The 19,017-nt window shown below is 46.0% G+C and overlaps 1 protein-coding gene across 1 annotated transcript in view; it reads left to right on the top strand.

The window, feature by feature from the left end:
* The window catches only part of MED12 (mediator complex subunit 12), a 573,790-nt gene that overhangs the window by 62,264 nt on the left and 492,509 nt on the right, over positions 1-19,017 (top strand). Inside the window, exon 9 of the mRNA XM_029607961.1 lies at positions 7,046-7,145. Coding sequence (XP_029463821.1) covers positions 7,046-7,145 — 100 coding nt within the window. The remainder of the gene's footprint in view (positions 1-7,045; positions 7,146-19,017) is intronic.

Raw genomic sequence — 19,017 nt, forward strand, 5'->3', positions numbered from 1 at the left:
CGCATGGAGTCAGCAGTTGCCTACACGGCTGACGCCTTATACGATCTCCTTAGATCTTCTGCTCGCACAATGTCCTCGGCAGTTTCCGCCAGAAGGCTCTTTTGGCACCGCCATTGGGCGGCAGATTCTACCTCTAAGTCTCAGCTGGGTTCCTTCCCTTTTAAGGGTAAACTTTTGTTTGGAGAACAGCTAGAACAACTTATCAAGGACCGTGGAGACAATAAAGTCTATAAACTCCCGGAAGACAAGTCTGTCTTCTCGGTTTGCAGGTACCTTCCGGGGACATTTTCGGGGTCAGCATTGTTTTCGTGCTGGAAGGGGGACTCCCTTCATTTCATGACAGACTCCTTTCCGGACTCAAGCATGGACACATTCCTTTCGTGGCAGGCGATCTCAGCGTGGTGGGACCTCGCACACCTTTGCCCCTCCTAAGTCTTCCCAATGAAGGGATGCCGACCCATTCCTTCATGCCAAAGAACGGGGGACGTCTCTCCCAATTTTACGAGGAATGGGTCAAAATCACCTCGGATCAATGGTTCCTAGACATAAGTCACGGCTACGCTTTGGATTTTGTTCACCCGCTTCGAGACTGTTTTCTGATATCTCCAGGCGGTTCTCGGGAAAAGCAACAGGTTATTCTCCAGACATTATCTCGATTGCGAGCACTGCGGGCTATATTCCCAGTTCCATCAGCCAAACGTCGGACCGGTCGTTACTCCATTTACTTCGTGGTTCCGAAGAAGGAGAATTCCTTTCGTCCGATATTGGACTTGAAGAAGGTCAATCTTCACTTACGAATTCCAAATTCCGTATGAAGACCTTGAGGTCCGTAATTGCAGCCGTCCACAAGGGAGAGTTTTTTTGCTTCTTTGGACTTAGCGTAAGCTTATCTTCACATAGGAATTCAAGAACACCATCAAAAGTTTCTACGGTTCATGGTACTAGGAGAACATTACCAGTTCTGTGCACTTCCTTTTGGCCTAGCGACGGCTCCACGTGTATTCACCAAAGTGATGGTAGTGGTGGCCGTGAGTCTATGACGGGAAGGAGTACTGGTGCATCCCTATGTGGACAACTAGTTGATTCGCGCAACGTTGGAAGAACTTTGCAAGGCAGCGGTACAATCAGTCTTGCTTTGTCTTCGCTCGCTTGGATGAGTGGTCAACTTTGCCAAAAGTCAACTGATTCAGTCCCAAGTTCTGGAATTTCTGGGAGCATGCTTCGATACAGCGCTCGGAAAGGTTTTTCTACCGCTTGGGTGCATGGAAAAGTTGATGTCCCAGGTAAGAAACCTTTTGATTCTACCTTTACCAACGGCATGGGATTATTTACAGGTTCTTGTTCTATGGCATCTACCCTGGCATTGGTTCCATGGGCTTTTGCTCATTTACAGCAAAGGCCTTACAGAAGGCCCTTCTTTCTCGATGGGACCCCAAGTCGGAGGAGTTTCACATGCCCTTACCATTGCTGGAACCAGCGAGATCCAGCCTCCAATGGTGGTTGGTTCCACTTCATTTGCTTCAGGGTGTGGACCTGGAAACTCCTCATTGGATTATAGTCACGACGGATGCCAGCCTGACAGGTTGGGGAGCGGTTTGTCAGTCCCGATCGATACAGGGCCAATGGTCCCCGTTCCAAGTGACTTGGTCCATCAATCGCCTAGAAACCAGGGCTGTCAGATTAGCCCTATACCAATTTCTACCGATGGTTCGTCACCAAGCGGTCAGGGTACTTTCCGACAACGTAACCACCGTTGCTTACATCAACCGTCAAGGAGGAACCAGGAGCCACCTGGTAGCCTCCGAAGCAGCCAAATTGATGTCTTGGGCGGAACGTCACCTATCTCGCATAGCATATGGACAATATTCAGGCGGATTTCCTCAGCAGGCAATGGCTAGATTCCAGAGAATGGGAACTCTCCGACGCAGCGATGCGGCTCATCACTCACCAGTGGGGAGTTCCTTGCCTGGATCTCATGGCAACTCGCCTAAACACCAAAGCGGCTCGGTTTTTCAGCCGCAGAAGAGAACACGGCTCAGAAGGAGTGGATGCTCTGGTTCTACCGTGGCTACAGGATATTCTTCTATACGTGTTTCCTCCATGGCCTTTAGTGGGCAAGATTCTGCGACGCATAGAATATCACCGGGGACCAGTTATTCTGGTAGCCTCGGAGTGGCCGAGATGGCTGTGGTTTGCGGACCTCATCAACCTACAGGTGGATGGTCCTCTACGTCTTGGTCATCTGCCGAAGCTACTACGTCAAGGTCCGGTATTTTTCGATCAGGCGGATCGCTTTTGTCTTGCGGCCTGGCTTATAAGAGGAGACAGTTAAGGAAGAAGGGATATCCTGAGGTGGTTATTACTACTCTTTTTGCGGGCTCATAAGATGTCTACATCTCTTACCTATGTTAGAGTGTGGAAGGTTTTTGACTCCTGGTGTAGCAGGTTGAAGGTGTCTCCGCAGAAGGCCACCATAGTCCATATTCTCGCCTTCCTTCAGGATGGTTTGAAGAAAGGTTTGGCCTATAGTTTGCTTAGAGTACAGGTATCGGCCCTGGGTTGATTGACAGGTATCGGCCCGTGGTAAGATTGATGGATCTTCAATTGCTTGTCATCCTGATGTGGTTCGTTTCTTACGAGGAGCTAAACATTTAAACCTGCCAGTACGGGCTGTTTGCCCTTCATGGAGCTTGAACTTGGTTTTATGCGGTCTTTGTAATGCTCCCTTCGAACCTCTTAAACGGGCAACTTGAAAGGATTTGACCCTTAAATCGGGTTTTCTGGTGGCTATTTGTTCGGCCAGACGTGTTTCAGAGCTCCAAGCTTTATCTTGTAGGGAGCCGTTTCTGCATATTTCGGATTCCGGCATTTCTCTCCGCACGGTGCCTTCCTTTCTTCCAAAGGTAGTCTCGGCTTTCCATGTCAATCAGTCTGTGGAGTTACCAGCCTTTTCTGACGTGGATAAAAACTCTCCTCAAGGTCGGGAACTGTGGAAGCTAGATGTCCGAAGGGTACTTCGCTACTTGGAGGTTACTAATCCTTTTCGGCTATCTGATCACCTTTTCATTTTATGGGGTGGTCCGAAGAAAGGTAGTAAGGCTTCCAAGGCCACTATTGCTCGGTGGTTGAAAGATGCGATTGCTTCAACGTACATATGTCACAGACGGCCAGTGCCAGATGGGCTTAAAGCTCATTCTATACGGTCACAAGCAGCTTCATGGGCGGAAAGCCAATGTGTTTCTCCTCAAGAAATCTGCAGGGCAGCAACTTGGAAATAGTTGCACACTTTTGCTAAACACTATCATCTAGATGTCCAAGCTCCGGATGACGATTCTTTTGGCAGCAGTATGCTTCGAGCGGGACTCTCTGGGTCCCACCCCATTTAAGACAGCTTGGGTACATCCCAGCAGTCTGGACTGATCCTGGTACATACAGGGAAAGGAAAATTAGTTTCTTACCTAATAATTTTCGTTCCTGTAGTACCAAGGATCAGTCCAGACGCCCCGCCCAGTGAGTTTTTAGTTCTTTTAATAGAGTCCGCTAGTCGATATTTCTCTCTTCCTTTTTTCTTCCAGATAGGTTCCTACAGACGACTTTTCTAACAGTTTCTCCAGGCTAGGTTGCCTTTTGTTCCAATGTTCGTTCAAATGTTATCTTCAATCTGTTTGCCTAAGACAGTTTTACTTGATCTAGTCATTTGTTATGGAATTTTCTGCTTTGTTATTAATTATACTGAAGAGAACGCAGGTGGCACACCAGGTAATTAAGAGAGGTGCCTTTTTTTCAGGTTGTCTCTGACTCCATTTGCTGGAGGGGGTGCATAACTCAGCAGTCTGGACTGATCCTTGGTACTACAGGAACGAAAATTATCAGGTAAGAAACTAATTTTCTTTTGTGAATGATGGTCATTAGGTTAATGCGATTTGTATATGTTGTAATGGTATTGGGTTGATATGTCCCTGAGAAGTCTGTTTAATAGCGGGCGAAACAAGGAATTCTTTGGATTTCATTATATAAGAATTGAATATACAACAGCACATGAGAACATGGTCTAAAAGTTTGGGATTACAGTATAGAACTTCACTGGATTATATCATGTCTGGTTGGATTACATAACATAAGAATTGAATATATAATAGTTCATGAGAACATCGTAACAAAAAGTTTTGAATTAGATTATAAAGATCTTTTGAATAATATAGAAGAGTAATAGGTGCAGTAAAAGATATAGTTTCAAAATTGTTTAGAAATTTAGCTAAGTTTTTCCTTTGTAGTTTCATATATAGGAGGTTTTTTTGCATTTTTGCATTCTATATTAAATTTTTAAGTGTGAATGGGTGGTATGTGTGAGTTAGAAAGTTTATTATATAGTTAGGTTATCATTTTTGTATTATGTACACAATTTGATAAGGGAAGTGGTTGCCACAGATTTGGAGAAGAGCGGTGTGGTGGTCCTGCTTCACAAGAGTGGTAACAGAGGAGGCTGGAAACTACAGTCTGGTTAGACTCACATTGGTGGTGGGAAACTTATGGAGACACAGCTGAAGGAAGCATGGTGAACTATCCTCAACCCAGTGGGTTGCTGAACCCAAGACAGCATGGATTCATCAGGGGGAAGGTCCTATCAGACAAATCTGATTTTTTTTTTTTTTGATTGGGCGATTAGAGAATTGGATCAAGGAAGAGTGCTTGATGTGATCTACTTGGATTTCAGCAAAGCTTTTGATATGGTCCCGCATAGGAGGCTTGTGAATAAAATGAGAAGGCTGGGTGTGAGCACCAAGGTAGTGGCATGGATTACAAACTCCATTGACTAATAGGCAAACTGAATGTAATGGTAAATGGAACCTACTCTGAAGGGAAAACCGTGTTAAGTGGCGTGCCCAGAGGGTTTGGTGTTGAGACCGGTTCTGTTCAATATCTTTGTGAGTGACATTGTGGAAGGAATTGAAGGTAAAATTTGTCTATTTGCAGATGATACTAATATATCTGCAATAGAGTTGGACATGCCTGAAGGAGTAGAGAGAATGAAAAGAGATTTAAGAAAGTTGGAAGAGTGGCTGAAGATTTGGCAGATGGGATTGAATGCCAAGAAGTGCAGTCTCATGCATCTGGTCTACAATAATCCCAAAGAGCTGCATGTGATGGGGGATGAAAGATTGTGCTTGAAGCAAGAGAAGGATCTTGGGGTAATTGTGACTGGAGATGTGAAGATGGCAAAGCAATGTGACAAGGTGATAGCTAAAGCCAGAAGAATGCTGGGCTGCATAGAGAGAAATAACCAGTTAAAAAAAAGTGTTGATGCCCTTGTACATGTCTTTGGTGAGGCCTCACTTGGAGTACTATGTTCAGTTCTGGAGTTCACATCTCAAATAGGACAAAGACATAGAATGGCGGTGGTCCAGAGAAGAGTGACCAAAATGGTGTGAGGTCTGTATGAGAAGACCTATGAGGAGAGGTTGAAGGATCTGAATGTGTATCTTGGAGGTGCAGGGGAGATGTACAGACCTTCAGATATCTAAAAGGTTTTAATGATGCATATTTGACAAACCTTTTCATTGGAAAGAAATCAATAGAATTATTAGGGGGGTCACAAAATTAAACTCTCTAGCGATGACTCAGAACCAAGGTCAGGAAATATTTCTTCACAAAGAGGGTGGTAGATGTCTGGAATGCCCTTCTGCTGGAGATGGTGAAGAGAAAAACTGTGAAATAATTCAAAGGGGCATGGGATAAACACTGTATCCCTAAAGGCTAGAAGATGGAAATAAAGAAAATAATGCACGGGGGTAACTTGCTGGTGTGGCAGTTACTACCCTTAACCAAAAAGTCTTTAAACTGTTGATGCAACTCCATCATGGCGTTCTACTTAACAGATGGAAAAGGGCATTTGGATTTGAACAGCAATTAATGAGGGCCCTGACTTTTACAGTCTGGAGAAACAAATATGTATGTGGGCAACTTGCTGATGTGGTGGTTACTACTTCTAACCAATAAGTCTGATACTTCGATGCAACTCCAACATTGCTCTCTGCTTCAACTGCAAGGAGTAACGGGGAATTGGATTCAAACAGCAACCAGTGAGGGCCCTGAGTTACGGTTTGAGAAACTGATAAGCATGAGAGAAACTTGCACGGTGCAGCAGATACTACCATAAGCTTGCTGGGCAGATTGTATGGATCATTTGCTCCTTTTCTGCCATCATTTCTATGTTTCTATGTCCTTGAAGGACTTTAATTGCTTGACCCTTGTAGGAGAGATTTGGATTTTTGGTCCAACTTTTGTGGTTTTTTACATATTCTGCTTATTTTAAATATTTGCCTAATCTTGTGGTTATTTTTAATATATTTGAGCCAACCTTTGGGGACAGATTTTTAAAAAATATGTGCGCACGTCCATGTGCACACTCTCCCGGCGCACGCACATGGACCCGCAATGTTAAAATCAGGGGCGGCATGCGTAAGGGTGGGGGTGGGGTCGAATTTGGCTACTTTTGTGCGGCGACGCATTAGGGCCTTCCCCAGTTCCCTCCCAGTCCACCCCAATTAAGGAGCGGACTGGGAGGGAACTTTACTACACCCTACACTAACCTCCCTTCCCCTCTCCTCTAAACCACCCCCCCTTTTTTTTTTTGAACCTTTTATTTCGTAAGTTACTTCAGAGCCCGACCTAAAGTAACTTGCACGCGCCAGCAAAGCAAACAGTGCACTGCCCCCCTTTTCAGGCCCTGGGATTTATGCGTGCCGGTGTTTTAAAATCCGACTGTTTTTGTGTATCAGAATAGGTACATTTTATTTCTATTCACTTGTTTGTTTTATATTTGTTACATATCTTTTGTTTTTGCTCAGATTTGTAATTTTATGCAGAATGTTTTATTTTGGCTTGATGGTAAAGTGTGAACAAATTAAATGTAATTACTTAGTGTGTGACCCTGCTATTGCCTGATTTTATGCTTTATATCAGGCATTCGTTTCTGGTCCTGGACTCATGTTATACCAACATATGGATGTCTTCATATGCTGACAATTTTTTCTTGTGTTTGCAGGTTCGGGCTAAATTGCGTGAGATTGAGCAGCAGATAAAAGAGAGGGGGCAGGCTGTGGAGGTCCGATGGTCCTTTGACAAGTGCCAGGAAACCACAGCAGGTAGAATGTGGTTCATTCCCCAGTGTGACTCTCCCAACCCCTCTCCCTGAAGTGATAGTGGTGGTCTTTCTAGTTTTTCTTGGTTAAAAAAACAAATAAAACATGTGCATATATTGGATACCTGGTACAGAGTCACGCCATAATGATTGATGCTACTGTTCACAACTTTCAAACTTGTACTAATTCAGCCTTAAGTCTTTTTGGAAACCTCGCCTTTCATTGATTTTTTTTTTTCTTTTGCTGGCTCTCACATTGTGTCTGAGATAATAAGCAAACCAGAAGGAGTTAATTCTAGTCTCTCTTTCTATCCCTTCCCTCCCTTCCATCCCATTCCTACTCACCCCAGCTCATCCTTTGATTTATAGGCAAAAGACACTTTCACATTAAAAATCAATCAGACTCTTATCTATTGTAAATCACACTTTTGCACCAGTTCTTATTGAGAGTTTAATTATCCCCTTGTAGGTCACTTCCAGATTAATAGTCAATACACCAATAAATTTCAAAGACTCGGATTTATACACATTCCTACTCCCATAGCAACTTAAACTTAACTAAGAACTCAAAAATTTAAGATGAAGGAAGCAGTCCAGCAGCAAAAGGGGGTTCTTCCAGTCTTTTGCATTGTATCCCATGTATGATTTGGCTACCCGCCAGTGAGAAGTTGTGTGCACCCAATGCAAAGAGCTCCTGGCTTTCAGAGAATGGGTCTGATCTCTGCAGGGCAGTACTGGAGGAACTGAGGCAGGCAGAGGGGGGTATATGGATGAGACCGTCAGAGACATAGTAGCTAAGACCTAACTTAGTCTGGCAGCCCTGGTGCTGTTGGATCAGAAAGGTCTCCTGGTTGAAGAACATTACCCTGGTGTTGCAGGAAGTGATCCTGTAGCAAGGAATTGCTCTCCAGGTGATGCCTTTTCCTCTTGCACCAAGGACAAACCTCCCAGGGCTACTGCCTAAGAGGGAAAGGGTTAGGTCGACAGTCATAGTTGGTGATTCATTTATTAGGAATATAGATAACTGGGTGGTGGTGGACGTGAGGACTGCCTGGTAACTTGCCTGCCTGGTGCAAAGGTGGTGGACCTCACGCATCACCTAGATAGGAATTTAGACAGTGCTAGGGACGAGCTGGCTGTTGTGGTACATGTGGACACCAATGACATAGGACTTCAGGGATGATCCAGGAAACTATAGACCGGTGAGCCTGACTTCAGTGCTGGAAAAATCATGGAAACTGTTATAAAGAATACAATCACAAAACATTTAGATTGACATGGTTTAATGTGACACAGGTAGATGTGGTGCATTTGGATTTTTAGAAGGCATTCGACAAAGTCCTGCATGAGAGGCTTCTAAGAAAATTAAAAAGTCATGGGATAGTAGGCGATGTCCTTTTGTGGATTGTAAACTGGTTAAAAGACAGGAAACAAGTTTAAATGGTCTGTTTTCTCAGTGGAAAAAGGTAAACAGTGGAGTGCCTCAGGGATCTGTTCTTGGATGGGTGCTTTTCAGTATATTTATAAATGATCTGGAAAGGGATATGATGAGTGAAGTGATCAAATTTGCAGATGGCACAAATTTATTCAGAGTAGTTAATTTCCTAGTGTGTAGCCAGATGAACTCAGGACCAATTGGTTATGTGCTCCCCTGCTAGCAGATTGAGACTGTCAGGTTTCAAAGCTGACATCACCCTAGATATACCCCTGCAGTGACCTCAGCCATTCAGTATCTCTGTCTCCTAGCAGATGTGGACTCTCTGCCCCCTATCAGAAACACAGTTCTCTTTGGAATAGGGAAAATTTACTTCTAAATTTGAGAAATATCGAGTCCTGCTCTCCTGCGGTGATACCTATTGGTCCCTCCCTCAGTTGAGAATTCCTGAGGCGATTTCTGAGATCCCTCAGAGGCAAGCCTTGGTCCGGTATCTGGTTCCCAGCGTGGACTTGCTTCTGAAGCAGCGGGTGCAGGAAGCAGAGCATGGCGGTAACTGCCTATGCCCTCTCCCCCCGCAGCCGGAGACTGTCTCTGTACTCAGCTGGTAAGTGCTGAGCCCCAGGTAAGCAAGGAAGAACTCTTCCAATCTAGAAGCATGGGAAGGCTTCGGTAAGTCTTTCCTCCGGTCTCCTTGATCGGCGAGCCGTACCGACGAGGTTCCTGATCCCGCTGCGGAAAGGGAAGGGGGTTCCGAGCGGGTTAAGCGTGTGTCGTGTCCCCCCCCCCCCCCCAATGGGCTAGGCCCTGCTCCAGGCTCTGTGGACAATCTACATGGTAGGGGCCATCTTGTGCGTGGTTTTCTGTGGCACCATCTTCGCCCACCTTCTGTTGGTACACGCGGTGCAGGCCAGCTCTATTGTGCACCTAATACTTGCATAGTGGCCATTGAGTCGGAGATGCGTGTGTTTCCTGTGCGCCTATCGTGCCCGGAGGTGGGTGTGTTCCTGAGCGCCTATCGTGCCCCGGAGGTACGTGCGTCCCAATACGCCTAATGCACCTTTAGGTGCACATGCTCCTACGCGCATAACTACATGTGTGGAATCCTGGGCGCATAGCTAGGCGCATAACTGAGCGTGCAACTGACCGCATAACTGCACACAGACTCCCTCGCACAGTCAGGCGCCTACACGCATCGGGCAGAATGTGCGCGCTTAAGCTGAGGCTTTGACCAACAGGATCTATGGCTCCGAAAGCTATGAAGCACAAGCGCCATTCCCTTTGTGCCGGATGCCATATTAGGGACGTACAGTCTGACCTTGAGTCTGTCCTGTGTCAGCACTCTGAGGAGGCCCAGGGAGGACTGGACTCTCAGAGCAATGACAGAGAGGAGCACCCGGGAGGCGGTGTGGCGCTTTATGTCTGGGATGGCACAGAGTCCAACAGGATAAACATCCTGCATGAGACTAAATGCACAATTGAATCTTTATGGGTAGAAATACCTTGTGTGTCGGGGAAGACTATAGTGATAGGAGTATACTACCGTCCACCTGGTCAAGATGGTGAGACTGACAGTGAAATGCTAAGAGAAATTAGGGAAGCTAACCAAATTGGTAGTATGGTAATAATGGGAGACTTCAATTACCCCAATATTGACTGGGTAAATGTATCATCGGGACACGCTAGAGAGATACAGTTCCTGGATGGAATAAATGATAGCTTTACAGAGCAATTGGTTCAGGAACCATTGCGAGAGGGAGCAATTTTAGATCTAATTCTCAGTGGAGTACAGGATATGGTGAGAGAGGTAACGGTGGTGGGGCTGTTTGGCAATAGTGATCATAATATGATCAAATTTGAATTAATGACTGGAAGGGGGACAGTAAGCAAATCCAAGGCTCTCGTGCTAAACTTTCAAAAGGGAAACTTTGATAAAATGAGAAAAAGTTAGAAAAAAACTGAAAGGAGCAGCTACAAAAGTAAAACGTGTGCAAGAGGGCGTGGTCATTGTTAAAAAAAAATACCATCCTAGAAGCACAGTCCAGATGTATTCCACACATTAAGAAAGGTGGAAAGAAGGCAAAACGATTACCGGCATGGATAAAAGGGGAGGTGAAAAAAGCTATTTTAGCCAAAAGATCTTCATTCAAAAATTGGAAGAAGGATCCAACAGAAGAAAATAGGGTAATGCATAAACGTTGGCAAGTTAAATGTAAGACACTGATAAGACAGGCTAAGAGAGAATTTGAAAAGAAGTTGGCCGTAGAGGCAAAAACTCACAGTAAAAACTTTTTAAATATATCCGAAGCAGAAAGCCTGTGAGGGAGTCAGTTGGAGCGTTAGATGATTGAGGGGTTAAAGGGGCACTTAGAGAAGATAAGGCCATCGCGGAAAGATTAAATGATTTCTTTGCTTCGGTGTTTACTGAAGAGGATGTTGGGGAGGTACCCGTACTGGAGAAGGTTTTCATGGGTAATGATTCAGATGGACTGAACCAAATCACGGTGAACCTAGAAGATGTGGTAGACCTGATTAACAAACTGAAGAGTAGTAAATCACCTGGACCGGATGGTATACACCCCAGAGTTCTGAAGGAACTAAAAAATGAAATTTCAGACCTATTAGTAAAAATTTGTAACCTATCATTAAAATCCAATTGTACCTGAAGACTGGAGAATAGAAAATGTAACCCCAATATTTAAAAAGGGCTCCAGGGGCGATCCAGGAAACCACAGACCAGTTAGCCTAACTTCAGTGCCAGGAAAATAGTGGAAAGTGTTCTAAACATCAAAATCACAAACATGTAGAAGACATGGTTTAATGGAACAAAGTCAGCATGGCTTTACCCATGCTTCACAAATCTGCTTCACTTTTTTGAAGGAGTTGATAAACATGTGGATAAAGGTGAACCGGTAGATGTAGTGTACTTGGATTTTCAGAAGGCGTTTGACAAAGTTCCTCATGAGAGGCTTCTAGGAAAAGTAAAAAGTCATGGGATAGGTGGCGATGTCCTTTCGTGAATTACAAACTGGCTAAAAGATAGGAAACAGAGTAGGATTAAATGGACAATTTTCTCAGTGGAAGGGAGTGGGCAGTGGAGTGCCTCAGGAATCTGTATTGGGACCCTTACTTTTCAATATTTATAAATGATCTGGAAAGAAATACGAGTGAGGTAATCAAATTTGCAGATGATACAAAATTGTTCAGAGTAGTTAAATCACAAGCAGATTGTGATAAATTGCAGGAAGATCTTGTGAGACTGGAAAATTGGGCATCAAAATGGCAGATGAAATTTAATGTGGATAAGTGCAAGGTGATGCATATAGGGAAAAATAACCCATGCCATAGTTACACAATGTTAGGTTCTACATTAGGTGCTACTACCCAAGAAAGAGATCTAGGCGTCATAGTGGATAACACATTGAAATCATTGGTTCAGTGTGCTGCGGCAGTCAAAAAAGATATAATTGCGATGGAGAAGGTACAGAGAAGGGCTACCAAAATAAGGGGAATGGAACAGCTCCCCTATGAGGAAAGACTAAAGAGGTTAGGACTTTTCAGCTTGGAGAAGAGACGGCTGAGGGGGGATATGATAGAGGTGTTTAAAATCATGAGAGGTCTAGAAGGGGTAGATGTGAATCGATAATTTATGCTTTCGGATAATAGAAAGACTAGGGGGCACTCATGAAGTTAGCATGTGGCACATTTAAAACCAATCGGAGAAAGTTCTTTTTCACTCAACGCACAATTAAACTCTGGAATTTGTTGCCAGAGAATGTGGTTAGTGCAGTTAGTATAGCTGTGTTTAAAAAAGGATTGGATAAGTTCTTGGAGGAGGAGTCCATTACCTGCTATTAATTAAGTTGACTTAGAAATTAGCCACTGCTATTACTAGCAACAGTAACATGGAATAGACTTATGTTTTTGGGTACTTGCCAGGTTCTTATGGCCTGGATTGGCCACTGTTGGAAACAGGAAGCTGGGCTTGATGGATCCTTGGTCTGACCCAGTATGGCATATTATTATGTAAATCCAGCCCCTCTCTGTGTGAGGACAGATCGGCCACGACCTTATCCAGCAGCGCTCCGGATTTAAGCAACCCCAGAGCTGCGTCCTCCCCTGGAAGAAGGCAGTTCAGCGGCCCCTACCTCAGTTCTCCCCAGGCTAGGTATGGACCTAGCGACCTTTTCTTGGTTGGAATTTTTCCAGGGCCTCCAAGCTTTTGTTCAGGTACAGTCAGCTGCTGCCCTGCCCAGTCTGAGCCCCAACTGGGAGGGCCTCGTCCCCCCAGACCTACCAGCATACCTCTGGATATGCCTCTCCTCTCCAAGGGCATCCTGGACACCACGACGATGGGGATGCAGATTGATTGGAGGACAGGGAAATCCCACCTGGCTTGGAAACGTACTGGACCATGCTATGCTTTTTCCACAGAGATGAATTGCCAGCCCTGGTCTTCAGACCCTGAAGACTATGGGAGTGTCCGGCGCAGACTTTGTTGGAACCAGAAAGGAACCCATCTTGGTGTCTGTACGGAAATCCTCTTACAATTTCCTGATGCTGGAAGCCAACCAGGAATTGATTGACCTGGAATAGGATGCCCCGGAAGCCAGTTTTAAAAGAAGTCGGCCCTGTTCCCACTGGACTTGGCAGTTAAGGAATGCCTGCGTTTCCTGAAAGTGGATGCCTTTGTCTGTGCCAGCTCAAAGTGGACATCTATCCAGTAGAGGGAGGAGCGGCCTTTAAGAATGCACATGACAGGCAGTTGGAGTCCATCCTTAAGCAAGCCTTTGCACCTCCTGCTGTGCCCTGGTGGCTCGTACATGTCTGCTTCTCGAGAGAGGTTGATAGTTCAGGAGTTCTTCCTACAAAGGCGATGGAACCCGCCGCGGCCTTCCTAGCTGATGCAAGCTCTGACTTAGTGCGCATCTCGGCTAGAGGAGTTGCCTCAGTAGTAGTGGCCAGAAGACAGCTATGGCTGAGAAATTGATCAGCGGACGCAACCTCTAAGGCAAACCTCACGAAGATGACTATTAATCAGGAAGTGACCTACAAGGGGATAATTAAATTCAGAAGAGAGTTGGAAAAGCTGGCCAGTAAGTAGGGTGAAGCTCCAGTGCCTCGGCTACTGGAAGATAGGAAGAAAAGGTTACAATGCCCCACCCAGGAGGGATCGGGCCAGGGGCTCCCAGGCTTCTGGCCCTACTGAAGCTCTCCATTCCAACATCTCGTCCCCCGGGAAGGTCTCAGCCCTTACGGAACAGACAACCAAAAAGAGGAACTGGTTTGGGCTCCAGTTTGGTCCGAACTGTCCAATGAAGTTGGGCTGACCCATCCACAGGATGAGGAGATAGAAGAGGGATAGTCGACCCCTTATCAGAGGTGGGTCGAGATCACATCTGATAAAAGGGTACTGGACATCATATGAAAAGGATATGCCCTGGAATTTCACAGCATCCCTCAGGACATGTTCATGATGTTGCCTTGCCCCTCCAGCAGAAAAGACTGGCAGTAAGGCTCCTCAATTGGAGGGCTATAACCTCGGTACCCACATCCCAGGAAAATGCGGGGCATTATTCCATCTATTTCATCCTTCCTAAGAAGGAAGGGTCATTTTGCCCCATTCTGGACTTCAAGAGCATCAATCATCATCTGTGGGTAATCCACTTCCACATGGAAACCGAGAGAGCTCTTAACATTGCTGGACCTCTCGGAGGCCTACCTTCATCTCCCTATCTGTCAAGACCACCAGCATTTTCTACAATTTGTGGTACTCGGCTGCCATTATCAGTTCCGGGCATTGCCCTTCGGCCTGGCAACCGCGCCCCTCCCCTCCTGAATGTTCTCCAAAATTATGGTGGGCTTAGCGCCAGAACTGAGGAAAGAAGGGATCCTGGTACACCCTTACTTAGACGACTGGCTGATCCAGGCGAAGTCATTGGAAGAGAGGCTTCAGGCGACTAGCAGGGTCAGAACCCTGCTTCAGGAATTCAGTTGGGTAGTGAACATAGACAAGAGCAGTGTCAAGCCCTCCCAGTCCTTACCTGGGAGTCCGGTTTGACACCAAGCAGGACAAGGTATTCCTCCTTCCCTCAAGGATAATGAAACTGATCTGCCAAGTGTGGCGGCTAACGAACACAATGTGCCCTAGAGTGTGGAGTTATCTGCAAGACCTCGGCCTCATGGCATCAACCCTGGAAGAAGTACCATGGGCGAGGGCACACATGCGACCACTCCAACACACTCTGCTGTCACGTTGGAACCCATTGTCTCAAGACTACGCGATTCGCCTCCACCTACCGATGGAAGTATGTTCTCGGCTCCAGTGGTGGCTACAGGAAGTTCACCTAAACAAGGGTGTAAGCCTGTCCCCACTGAACTGGATTGTCCTCACGACAGACACAAGCCTCTGAGGGTGGGGAGCTCACTGTCAGAAATGGTCAACCCAGGGGTGATGGACTGAGGAAGAGGCACACTGGAACATAAACCACCTGGAAGTGAGAGTAGTAAGATTAGCATACCTGCAGTTCAGCCACAGGCTCCAGGGACAGGCAGTCTACGCGGTGTCAGACAATGCAACAATGGTAACCTACATTAACAGCCAGGGAGGAACTAAAAGCCACTAAGTGTCTCTGGAGATAGACCCCATCATGGAATGGGCAGAGTTAAACCTACAAGGGATCTCAGCCTCCCACATCGCGGGAAAAGACAATGTCAGAGCAGGCTTTCTCAGCAGGGAGAGTCTGGATCCAGGGGAATGGATGTTATCGACCAGAGTCTTCCAGCTCCTAGTAGTTCGCTAGGTCCCCCCATCCATCGATCTACTGGCTACATCTTACAATATGAAGATTCCCTGATTCTTCAGTCGCAGACAAGATCAGTGCTCATAAGGGATCGATACCCTTGTTTAGACCTGGCCAGAGGAGGACTTCCTGTACGCCTTCCCTCTGTGGCCTCTGCTGGGCATGATCATCCGCAAGATCAAACACCACAGAGGATTAATCCTTCTGGTGGCCCCGGACTGGCTCAGATGCCCATGGTATGCAGACATATGGAGGCTTCTCGTGAAGTCCCCTTTGTCTCCCTCTGCCCAGGGATCTTCTCCAATAAGTTCTGCTTCTTCACGAGGATCCAGCTCTATTCTGTCTTACGGTCTGGCCCTTGAGAGGACTCGCCTGACGAAACGTGGGTATTCGGCGGCCATAATTGCCATCTTGCTCCGCACATGGAAGTTCTCAACATCCCTGGCGTACGTACGGATCTGGAGAATATTTGAGGCCTGATGCAAGGAATGTGGGGTGCCCCTGCGAACGACCAAGATCCCCATGATTCTGGAATTTTTACAGGATGGCCTGAACAAAGGATTGTCCCTCAGCTCCTTGAAGGTCCAGGTGGCGGCTGTCTCTCAATGCATCTGGACTTGACACATTTCCTAAAAAGGTGTTAAACTCCTCTGACCACCCTTAAAGTGGCCGGTCCCCCTATGGAACCTCAATCTAATATTAGACTTTCTGGCAGGGCCTTCCTTGAGGCACTGCACAGTCTGTCTCTACACCTGTTAACACTGAAAACTATATTCTTGGTGGTGATATGCTCGGCCCACCACATCTCTGAACTACAGGTGCTGTCATGTCGGGAGCTGTTCCTTTGGTTTACTCCAGGAACAGTACAGCTTCGCACCATCCCTTCCTTCTTACCAAAGGTAGTCTGAGTTTCACCTAAACCAGTCCATTTCCTTAATGTCCCCGGATAGACATAAGGACACGGAAGACTACTGCCTCCTATGCCACTTAAACATCAGTAGGCTTTTAGTACAGTATCTGGAACGTTCAGAACCGGTGCGCAAGACAGACCACTTGTTTGTCCTTCACGGGGGAAGAAAACAAGGTGAAGCAGCTTTGCGAGCTAGCATAGCTCGCTGGATCAAAGAAGTGATAATGGGAGCTAATGTAGAGGCAGGGAAACCTTTATCCCTTTAGATTAAAGCTCATTCTACTAGGGCCCAGGCAGTATCCTGGGCGGAAGCTAAGCTACTGTTTCCTGTCAACATCTGCTGAGCAGCGATGTGGTCTTCCTTGCACACCTTCTTCAGGTTCTATCGCCTGGATGTCCAGGCCTGAGAGGATGCAGCCTTTGTGAAGGCAGTGCTAACTGGACCGCGGGCAACCTCCCACCCCATTCGGGAGTAGCTTTTTACAGCCCATTGGTCCCGAGTCCATCTGGCTACACACTAGGAAATGGAGAAATTTCTTACACGATAATTTTGTTTTCCTTAGTGTAGACAGATTGACTCAGCATCCCTCCCACAGCTGTCCATGAACGGTACCAAGGAATCGCTCATGAGGTGAATCTCGGTTCAATGAGGTTACGGTTAACCTCATGGAATCCAAGTCCCACTGTCGCTCCTTGTGACCGTGAGCAAGTTACTTTACCCTCCATTGCCTCAGGTGCAAACTTAGATTGTAAGCCCTCTGGGGATAAGGAAATACCTACAGTACCTGAATGTAATCCGCTCTGAAGGGCTGAAAAAAGTTTGAAAAGTGGAATAAAAAAAAAAATCTAAATCTAATGCCGTCGCCCTATCCCTAGTTCAGGGCATCTATAGTATTGCTGGGATTCAGTGCTTATGTTTGGTTGAGTACATTTGCGGTCTCCAGTTTTTTAATCTAGTTACTAAGTTGTGTCCAAATTCCAATCATGTTCTCAATAGTATGCCCGCAATGGCTTTTGAAGTGAATACTCAATGGCTGAGTATCTAGGGTGACAGCTTTGAAACCTGACTCTGTCTCCATCTGCTAGCAGGGGAGCACATAACGCATTGGTACTTAGTCCTTCTGTCTACACTAAGGAAAATGAAATTATCAGGTAAGTAATTTCTTCATTGGAAAGAATCCAGAATGTCTTGATGAAAGAGAGTCAAGACAGTGTCAAGCAGTTTGAATGCAAAAGGGAGGAGGGCGATGTGTCGATAGCAGGGTAGGTAGATGCCAGTGAAGGCTTTTGAGGAGTAGTGTATCAGTCTTTATGGAAGAAGTCAATTATAGTCTAGGCAGAGAATGAAGGGGAATTGGGAGACAGAGGCAGTTTGAGGAGGTAGGTGACTGTAGCAAAGATAGTGAGAGCTGGAGGCAAGAATATTGTCAAATGGAGGCAATAATCTTGCTTGGTAAGTATAATAGCAAATCAGAAGAAGTACACATGAATTTTGAAATTAATGAAGTCAACCTGGGAACGGGACTTCAGGCAGAGACGCTCTGTAGAGCGAGCACAGGAACGTAAGAAGTGAACTCTGGAGGTGAGCATGGTTGGGTTTGGCATGCCTTTCAGAATAGGGGAGAGAAGAGAGCAAGGTAGATGAGTATAGTGTTATAAGAAGATACTGCCTTATCAACTGTCAAAGTATTGGAAGAGAGAAGTGATGAGAGAGTACTGTAGAGGATGCAGGGGTCAATTGTCTGGTGCTGGTGTTCATTGGATGAGACTGCTGAGGAGAGTGGTTAAGTGTGAAAGTTATCAAATGATGGTCAGAGTGTTCAAGACCAGAGATGGGGGAAACAGAGTGCAATTAGAAGAAAAAACTAGGTCAAGGCAGTGGCCATTCTGGTAAGTGGGAGCAGTAGAGCATACTTGAGATCAAGTGAGGAGGTTAAGGTGAGGAAATTTCAAGCTAAATAATTATCAACATGGAGGTTAAAGTCCCCAAGAACAGATGAAAGGGAAGGTGGTTTGAGCAAGAAGGAAACCAGGAATCAGTCTATAAGGAAGGTGGAGGGGGACTTTTTAAGGTGACAATAGATGACAGCAACCCAGAGTGAAAGTGGAGTAAAAAGATGAGTTGGCTTAAATTAAAAGAAGGGGTTAAAACCTGCAGGAAGAGGAGAATAGCAGTTCCCCCCTTCCTACGAGTCCTTTCAGCCTCTGTTTTATCCCCAGGCCGAATGAAATGGTGAGAGCATGCACTGAGCACTAAATGTGACTCAATTCAAATGTTGGGAGCAGAGGCAGCAGAATTCTGGCATCCACATGGATCAGGCGGCTTAACTAAGTGAGCCTCCTGCTTGATTACACAGATTGTTGCTTTTTTTCTAAAAGCAGAGGGTAATAGAGTCCGGGAATGGGGGGAGGTCTGCTAATGATGAGGAACTGAGGGAATGGGATAAAGAGGCAGTCCATGCCTGGTGAGGAGGTGAGGCTAGGGAAGGAACTGGAGTCTATAGGCAGTGAAGAATAAAGGTTGCAGGCATTATCTGCATTGTGAGGAACAGGGTCAAGTGGGTGATATGCCTGTGTTAGAAGAGAGCTGAAAATGGACAGAATGAAGTTGAGAGCTGCAGAAGAGAGGAGGGGACAAACAGTTCCTGAAGCCCAAGGAAGCGTTCCTGAAAAACGTGCTGAAGCTGTTGATGATCTAAAAATGCAACTTCCCTGTACATACCAGGAC

The sequence above is a fragment of the Rhinatrema bivittatum genome, chromosome 6, assembly GCF_901001135.1.
Source record: "Rhinatrema bivittatum chromosome 6, aRhiBiv1.1, whole genome shotgun sequence".
NCBI lineage: Eukaryota > Metazoa > Chordata > Amphibia > Gymnophiona > Rhinatrematidae > Rhinatrema > Rhinatrema bivittatum.